Consider the following 9,270-nt stretch of genomic DNA (forward strand, 5'->3'; position numbering starts at 1 on the left):
ACCTGTAATTCCCCAGATTCTCCTTCCCGCCCTTCTTGTGCATGGGTGTCACAATGGCCAAACTCCAGGCAGCTGGCACCTCCCCCGTGGCCACCACTGATAGACCTGATGGAAAGCAACAGTCCTCATGAATGAAAGAAGGCAGAGTCCAAGCTGATCCTTTTCTCTCTTGGGCTTCCCATGTATTTCACAAGCTTGCTGGGGATGGCAGGGCATTTCTGCTTACTGCCAGGGGTGAAGGTCCTGGGAAGGGCCTGGGAAGTTGACAGAGGTGGCACTGATGGGCTTGGTGTGTTGCTTTTGCACAGCTGGGTTTTTGCAAATGGGGGGACCACATAGGTGGCTTCTGTGAGAAGCTGCTTCCACCATTGTCCAGCAGGCCCAATCTGTGGTGGCTCTGTAGATGGACATGCTGCTGGCCCCAGCTGGGCCATTTAGGGATGTTGGTGACACCTGTGCAATAACATATTTAAGAAGAAAATGAAAACACAGTGGAGCGTGCAGTTGGAATTTCAGCCAGAGATTAGGAGGAGGTGAGAACATGTGAGGGAAACAACATGGAGACACCAAGGTCAGTGGAGAAGGAGGGGGAGGAGGTGCTCCAGGTGCTGGAGCCAAGGTTCCTCTGTAGGCCATGCTGAAGCAGCTGTGCCCCTGCAGCCCATGGGAATCCACGAGGGATTCAGAGATCCACCCACAGCCCATGGGGGATGTGCCCAGTCTGAGGCAGGTGGATGCCTGGAGGAGGCTGTGATCCACTGGGAGACCTGGTGAAGAGAGGGCTCCCCTGCTCCCCCACTGAAGCAGCCTGTCCTTAGAGAAAAGCACCCTATGGGAGGATGACCCAGGCCAGGGCAGTTTTGGGAGGATGTGTTCCTGTGGGAGGGACTCCTGTTGCAGCAGTTTTGCTTGGAGTGCTGCCAGTGAGAGTGGAGCCACTCTGGAGAAGTTCAAGGAGAACTGTCTCCTGTGGGAGGGACCCCACGGTGCAGAAGGGCAGGGACTCCTCTCCCTGAGCATAGGAAGAGAACCTTGGGTGATGAACTGACCAGGCCCCCCTCACTCTGTCTCCCTGTGCTGTTGGTGGGGAGGAGGGAAAGACTGGGGGAAGAAAAGGTGTTTTTAAAAGGGCTATTTTACTTTTCATTGTCCTCTGATTTCATTAGTAACAAACATCAAGTTCTCTCTCTAAATTGAACAAGTTTGCCCTTGGCAGTGTGTACTCCCAGTCCTTACCTCAACTCATAAATACTTTATTAATTTTTTCTCTCTCCTCTTTCCAGTTGTGACAGGGGAGGCTGAGTGAGCAGCTTATGTGGATGCCTGGTGTTTGACCAGTGTCAAACCAAAACAGTTGGTCAAGCAGCCACTGGTTCCAGAGCCTGGAAAGTGTGGGCAGTGAGGCATGGCACGAGTAATGGTGAGGATGAGTGTGGTCCCAAGCCCCAGCCAGTGTGCAGAGGTGGGTGAGCAAGTCAGAGGGAGCCATAGCCTGAGGTACAGCAGAGGTGTCTGCTCAGGGGCCTCAGCCTGAAATCACTCTGATGCTTTCATCCCAGCAGGGGCTGTGGCAGCATTTGATCCCAGCAGAAAAAATCCATCCAGGCAGAGGAGCTGGCACGGCAGGAGCTGTCCAGCAAAGGCAGTGAGAGTGATGTGCTCACTTTGCTCTCCTGAAAGCAAGATCTTCTCCTAGGGGTGTGTGCAGCCCTGCTGGCACAAGGCAGGGCTCTTGCTGCTGTGCCCATGGCACTGGAGGCAAGAGGAGCAGAACTCCATGGTGCTCCCAGGCCGTGCCCCGTGTCTGCCCTGGCATCTGGTGCCTGTGCTCAGCTGTGCAGAGCCCCCAGAGCTGCCCCTGGCGAATGGGCCTGGCCTCTGGCTGCTGGCCCAGCTGGGGGTGCCTGTTGCCCAGCATCCTGCAGCACATCAGCCAGCCCCAGTGGGGCTCTCCAAAGCTCAGGGCAGCTGCAGGGGCCCAGGCTGCAGCTCTTGATGCAGCTGAGGCAGGCCTGGAGCTCTGCTGGCTGCCGTCACAGCTGGGACACCAGCACACCTGGAGACACCTGCATGGGGCTGCCTCACTCTGCACACCCACCAGAACCTGTGTCTGACTGCAGCCCCCAAACAGGTTGGTCCTGGCTGAGCAGTGAGACCCAGCAGGACAATGAACAACAGCTCCTGAGCTGAGATGTCCAGCCCCAAGCTGGCACCTCTGAAAGTGGCACAGCTTGCACGAGCTGTTGGCAGCCTGGCCCACTTTGTTCATGCCATTCACAGGAGAATAACTGGTGTCTGATGCTGACACTTGGCTGGGTCTTCCGGCATCCTCTGATTGCATTGGCACACCCAATGTCCTGCAAGGATGCTCTGGGAACCCTGACTTTACTGCTGGATGTAGAAATTTCAGTGGGAAGCAACCTGTGGTTTATAGAAGATGTGACTCTGCAATCCAGCACTGCTGCAAATCACTTTTATTGCAAGCTCTTGCAAATTCCATGATGGGGCACACATTGATCTTTGACAACCATTGAATACATTTCCCCAAATCAGTTTCCCATCAAGCTGCAGAAAAGCTTCAGAGGCAGAGCAGAGCATGAAGGTGTCCAAGGAGAGCAGCACAGGAATTCAGCTTTGGCTGCTCCAAGCTCTCTATGGATCTGATGCGAAAGCCTGCCTGTCTGATACAACAGCTGCTGCTCTCAAGGTGCAGTTTCAAAAGCCACCAAACAAAAGCATGTGCCAGGATCACAGAATCACTGAATTGTTGTGTTCTGGAGGGACTTCTTGGGACCTTCTAGTCCAGACTCCGGGCTGCAGCAGGATCAGCTAGAGCAGGTTGTCCAGAATCATGTATTGTTGGGATTTGGGTATCTCCAGACATGGAGATCTCCAGGCAGGATCTCTGGGCACCCTGAGGCGCCCTGGTGCCACAGCTTTGCTAAGGAGGTGAGGGACAAGTCAGCTGCACACTCTTGGGGCCAGCTGAGGAGGAGAGGACTCGTTCCTCAGAGCTCTCTCCTGACATGGGCAGCAAAGCAAAGCAGCTGCAGGCTCTGCCCACATCTTTGTGCCTTTGAGCAGAGCAGGAGGTGCCCTGAGGGACACAGCTGGAAACACAGCAGAGAAGGAAGCAGCACAGCCTCTGCCCAGGACATTTGTCCCCCTCTCCTCTGCTCTGCTCAGACCCCACCTGCACTGCTGCCTCCAGCTCTGGGCCCACAGCACAAGAAGGATACAAAGCCGTTGGAGTGGAGTCCAGTGGAGGCCATGAAGGTGCTCCAAGGGCTGGAGCAGGTCTGCTCTGGAGAGAGGCTGAGAGAGCTGGGCATGTTCAGCCTGGACAAGACTGCTGAGGGTCCAGTACCTCAAGGATCTCCAAGAGGGCTGGAGAGGGTCTTTGGACAAGGGTATGGAGGGACAGGACAAGAGGGAATGGTTTCACACTGATGGAGGGCAGGGTTAGATGGGATATTATAAAGAAGTGAATCACCCTGAGCAGGCTGTGCTATGAGTAAAAGTTACCCAGAGCTGTTTTGACTGCCCCATCCCTGGAGGGGTTCAAGGCCACGCTGGGGAGGGCTTGGAACAAGCTGGTGTAGTGGAAGGTGTCCCTGCCCATGGCAAGGAGGTGAGAATGAGATGATCTTTAAGGCTTTAAGGTCCCATCAAAACCAACCCACTCTGTGATTCTGTGATTCTGTGATTCTGTGACTTGTGGGAAAAGCCACCGAGCCTATTCTAATGACGATGTGAGGCTTATTGCCGGGGACAGGCGTTGTTGAACAAGATAACCGTTTTACCATAGTGCTCAGTCAACTTCTCCTCCAGCTTCCCCAGGCTCAGCTCCTCCACCTGGTTCTTGTCGTTCTCAGCAATGGCCCCCCAAGCCTTTGCGGGCTCTTCATCCTCCAGGCAGCAGGCAGCTGACCAGATGTGGCTGGGTCTGTTCACCCTCCCGTTGGACACGGAAGTCTTCCCAGGCACAGCACCCGTGATCACGTAGGTGCTTGTACAGCCCTTGGTCTTTCCAATCATTTTTATATCCTCGTAGACCCTCCACTGGCTATCGTTGAGATCGCTGTCCTGGGGCACTACGTTGGTCAGGGTGAAGGTGGCCATTTTACTCTCATCGTTATCCATATGGCCACTGGGATTCAAATGGCCACGGTCCAAACCCTTCAGTCCTCTGTAGTCATCGTATACAGCCTGGCTCTTTTTGATATCTTCTGCAGAGATTTTGTATTGTTCTATGAGGCGTTTCTCTGATTCCATCTCTTTGAGATTACTTTTACCTGTGAGCTGGACAGGGAAAAAGAAAAAGGTGTTAGAATGGGGAATGGGAGTAATGGCGAAAGTTCCCCTGGAGGAGAAGTCTCTGAGAGTCAAGATCCCATTTTTTCTCAACTGAGTGTATGAAAATATATGAATCTGAGAGAAATCATACACATGGACCAACCCACATGAACACAAAAGCTTTAAAGAGGAAGTAGGTCAGATTCGGACTGCTCTCAGTTTGACTTGTGACCTTTGTGATCCAGCCTGCAGCCCGTGCTGGGAGCATGGTTGGATGCACGAGACAAGGAGCATTTCCCACTCCTAGGATTGAAAGGTGACTTTGGTGATTCACCTCCCCTGCCAAATCTACTTCCCTTTCCTCCTGCCTCCACAGCCCAAATCTGCCCTGGGCTCTCCCTGGATCCCCTCACACCACACTGTGATTCTGTGATTTTATGTGGGGTTGCTACAGGTGTACCCCAGTCCTGGAACACCAGAGCTTGCCTCCTGTAACCCCATACACAGGGAGATGTGTCAGGAAATCAGTCCTGGAGCTGAGGTTTCCCTGGGAGGGCTACAGTTCATTCAAGGAGGAACAATTTTGCTCAGGAAGCAAAAAGATCTCACTGTGAATGGAATCTGTTCCAGCAGTGCTGGGAATGTGTCTCAGAGCTGATCTGGGCCAGGGAGAATTTTCTGCAGCATCAGTGCAAAGGAGTTACAAATGGTCAGCCTCTGAGAGGAGCCTGTAATCCCAAAAGAGTCCTGGGGGAAGTAAATTCTCCAAAAAGGGCTCAGGAGAAAATCAACAAAATCCAAGATTTTTTGGAAGGCCAGGGTCCAAGGTCCAGGAGGAAAATGGCAGGTTGGATAGGCCTTGGAGCATGCTGGTCTAATGGCAAGTGGCCTGGCCCATGCAGGGGAGCTGGACTGAGATGGTCTTTAAGGTTCCTTCCAACACAAACCGTTCTATGATGCTCCAAAAAGAGAGAATGTGGAGGATGCAGTGGTGCAACACCCGATTAGGTGCTTGAGTTCCTATGCATAAGATGAAAAGATGATTTGGTTTCATAACTTTAACAACATTTGGTTCATCTTTAGAGAAACATATTTAGCCTTCCTTTGGAGTAGGGCATGTGGCTTCCTTCTCTGGTTCACCTTCCCCCAATGTTGTCCTGCTACTCTGTCCTTACCAATGACAGGAATTGCTTCTTTTTCTCTTCTGCAATTGCCTGTTCTGCTGAAGTTTGTCTGAAGGACATTTGTGAGGGCTCTAGAGCTTGTGCAGTTCTGTCTGTCTGCTGGATCCTTCTGGAGCAAGCCTGAGCCAAAGGTGCTCGGGGTCACTGCCCATGGATGGAGATCACACCCTTGTGACTGGACCAACACTGATGCTCCTCACATTGCAGTGCCAGAAATGTCACTCCAGAAATCCCTGCACAGTTAACCTGGCCCTCTCATCTCCAGTGCCTTTTCCCTCCAGGCTTTGTCCCTGGGCCAACTCACTCCCTTCTGAGTTTCTCATATTTCTTCTCAAATACCAATCACAAAGCCTTTTTAACTCTTCACTGGGAGCAGACAAGCTCTGTCAGGGATGCAGAACAGCTCAGGGCAAAGTGGGGATCAGATCCCAGCAGGACTGTTGGTCCCTCAAGTTTAGCCTCTCCTGGAAGCCTTTTCCCCATCACTTGGGCACCCAGCACAGCAGGGCACAGGCAGGGGAAGCATTTGACTTTGTCATGTCATGCCAAGTAATGGGATTTGCTGTTCCTGTCAGGTGAAGGCAGAGAGCTGGGCACCTTGGGGATGTGATTCATCTCATGCTCCTGCTGATGTCTCAGGGGCATCAGAGGAACCATGTGGTGCAGGTGTTTGAAGTAAAATGAGGACATTCCCATCTGTGTGTCCATTCGCGTGTGTTTAGAGGGGTAGTAGGAAATAGGAGTGGTTATTTAAATGCTGCAGCTCATCTCTGAGTGGCTGGAGGGTGATGTGATGTGATGTGGTGTAAGAGAGACACCCACCTGAGGCTCAACAAACCACGATTTAGGTCTTTTGCCTTGAGCAGGGTGGTAGATGTAAGCAGAGTAGACAGGGATTCTCCTGTCTCTGTCGTACAGGGTGGCATAGTGATACGCGTTCCTGAAGCGCTGACAGATCCAGGCTGGGTTCTTTGGGTTCAGGGCATCATTTGGAATGGTCCCCGCATAGAAGAACTGAGGACAACTATCAAAGGAGTTCAGCACCTCGCTGTGTCCCAGCCAGAGGCAGCTGGCCAACACCTGCAGCAGCAGCAGCAGCCCCAGCATGGTGGCAGGATTTCAGTGAAGGGCTCTTGCTCCCCTGGAAGGCAAATGCAGAGGGACACTCAGCTGGGAGAGAGCAGATCATGGCCTGCAGCCTTTGGTGCAGGGGGACACAGCTGGCAGAGGAGAGGATTGTGAGAGACCAGGAAAGGAGTAATTTCTGTCCTCCTCCATATGGAAAAACCACAAGGGCAATAAGGGTGAAACATAAAACAGGGTTTAGGTGCCCAGAGGAGGCAGCAGTGGGAGCACTCAGCCTGTAGGAGGAAGGAGCCAAAGCCAGCAGGACTGCAATCAGCTCTCACAGCCAAGTGATCTTGTAACTGAGGCACAGCCCTGAGACAAGGTCACCTTTGCCCACCTCCCTCCTGCTCTCAGCACCTTCCCCCAGCAGACACCTGCACCTGGGCACAGACTCTGCTCAGCCCCTGCCATGCTGAGCTGGGCTTTAATCTCATGGGGCATTGGGCAGGCAAAGAACAGCAGTGCTGCACTTCCTGCAGCTCTCTGGGCCCATCCAGGTTCACACAGACACTCAGCTCTTCCACTCAGACCCAATACTGAACCCCAAATCATCCACCTGGGCTCCTGCCTCTCAGCTGACATTGGGCCACGGCTGTCCTGCTGCTCACCTTGCATTTCCACCTTATCCAAGCCCAGACTCTGAACTTGCAGACACATGCAGAGAGCAAATGAAGGGGACAAGCAGATGGCAGCAGCAAGCATGAGGGATAACACCTCTATCTTAGCAGCACAATGGCTGCTGCAGTGCAAGCCCTGAGGGGCAGCTCTTGCCCTGCTTGCTTGGGATTCCTGCTGGTGCCCAACTTCAGCTTTGCTGATTGATTTCCCGGTACAGGCAAAGGCAGCATGGCAGGAATTTCTTGGACAGCAACCTGTCCTGTTTTGTCTTTCTCAGTGCTGATGTGATTTTCAGCAGTCAGTAAGCTCATTCCTTTATGAGAAAACTGCTGAAAAGCTCCCTGGGATGATGGAAAGCAAGCAAGGGGCGCCTTTGTCTCCATCCAGAGGCAGCTTCAGGTTTGGGAGAGCAGGGATGCTTCCCCTTGCATTGCCAGACACTCCTTGGAGAGATTTAATATCATCAGCATTTGCAATAAGGCAGCTGGGACAGGCAGTTCAAAGGGTTCCTGGCAGACAAAGCTGCCACAGCCTCTAAAGCACAAAGCCCACCTTGGGCTGGCAAGGGGCTGGGCTTAGGACAGATGAAGGCTTCACAAGTCACCTTGCACATTTGCCCTTGTCTTGGTCTTCTCCCTGCCCCTCATTTCTCCATTTCCACTGCATTCAGGATGCTGAGCTGCACACAGCCCTGCTCTGACCCAAGATATCTGGTCCTTTTTCTCTTTTCCAGCCCTGGATCAGGAATGTGGTGACCAATGAGCTGGAAACTGAGAACTGCAACTACAAGTCGGGACTTTATACAGTGCTCTGCTGAGCATTCCCAAAGCTGCTCCAAATCAAGCAGAGAAGGGTCTGAAAAGTCCTTCTGCATGACCCACTCCATGAGATTGAAATAAATCTAACTAAGGTAATAGCTAATATAACAGATTCATAGAAAACAGCCTACCTTGAGAAGGAGTGTCTGCTCGCAGCCCCAAAGTGGCAGAGGAGTCTCAAATGCCTCTGCTGCAGTCTCAAGACTGTCTAGGTTTATATACTCTCTAGGAAGAGGCAGTTGCTGGATTTCCCAAGCAGGGTTCAGAGTAAATTTTCCCAGGTGTTCAGACCACACCTGTGTTTGTCCAGAGGCTTTTTGCAAGGTCATGGCTGGAGTTTTAGTACTCAATAAGTTCCTCCTTCCTTCCTATTCAACAGTTTGATGTTAATTTTCAGGTAAGTTGGCTTGAGTTTCTTTCCCAAATCTTTCCTTCTGTCCTTGCCCTCCTGACTGACAGAAAATACTAAATGGCTGCAAAATTAAAGTGCATATATGAGCTCTGATTGCTCCTTGGAGCTCAGCAACTCCAGCCTAGCCTTTGTCCATATATGTATATTTATTCCAGAAAAATCAGGAAAGATTTTTAATATTGGAATCAATGGTGAGGAAGGAGAAGGAGCTTACCTTCAAGCAGAGTCTCAGAACAGGCAGCTGAACTGTTCCTTCTGTCTTCTCCCAGGAGAAAGAGGTGTTTGAATCCTCAGGAGTGCACCTGCAATATATACCCTTTCAAAAATTTGCCCCTTGTTATAAACAAGGAATTCTAGAGAATAGAGAAGTTTTCCATTTTTATTCAGGGGGTATGTGCACACCCACCCTGAAATGTGCTGACTGTTGTTTGTCATAGTTTCCCCAGAATTTCTCCCAACTTTGCTGACTTGCAGCATGGTATGTCAGGATCAGTTAACTATCCACCCAGTCATGAAGTTGCCCTTTCTTGTAAACAGTGAATTCCAGAGAAAAGAGAAGTTTTCTATTTTTATTTAGGGATTTGTTCACACCCGCTCTGAAAGATGTTGACATTCTTTTAGTTTCCTCAGAATTTCTCCCAAATTTGCTGCCTTGCAGCATGACATGTCAGGGTCAGCTAACAGGGTCTGGTGGCTTCCTTGATCATTTCCTCAATGCCACCAGCTGCAGCAGCTGCTGCTGCAGCACCTACACGTGTTTCTGCTCCCCACAGAACAGCTCTGGGGACATTGGATGGACTGGCCTGACTCTGAT

The 9,270-nt window shown here is 51.6% G+C and overlaps 1 protein-coding gene across 1 annotated transcript; it reads right to left on the minus strand.

Moving 5' to 3' along the window:
• Positions 1–3,695: 3,695 nt before the first annotated feature.
• On the minus strand, positions 3,696–8,967 carry LOC139587616 (endonuclease domain-containing 1 protein-like). Its single transcript, XM_071422013.1, has 3 exons — positions 8,671–8,967; positions 6,303–6,621; positions 3,696–4,302 (listed from the first exon to the last, which is right to left on the minus strand). Exons 2-3 carry the CDS (start codon positions 6,585–6,587, stop codon positions 3,760–3,762), a joined length of 828 nt encoding a protein of 275 aa, XP_071278114.1. The 5' UTR covers positions 6,588–6,621; positions 8,671–8,967; the 3' UTR covers positions 3,696–3,759.
• Positions 8,968–9,270: the final 303 nt, after the last annotated feature.

The sequence above is a fragment of the Agelaius tricolor genome, unplaced genomic scaffold, assembly GCF_023055355.1.
Source record: "Agelaius tricolor isolate 1412-34295 unplaced genomic scaffold, bAgeTri1.0.p SCAF_3, whole genome shotgun sequence".
Taxonomy (NCBI): Eukaryota; Metazoa; Chordata; class Aves; order Passeriformes; family Icteridae; genus Agelaius; species Agelaius tricolor.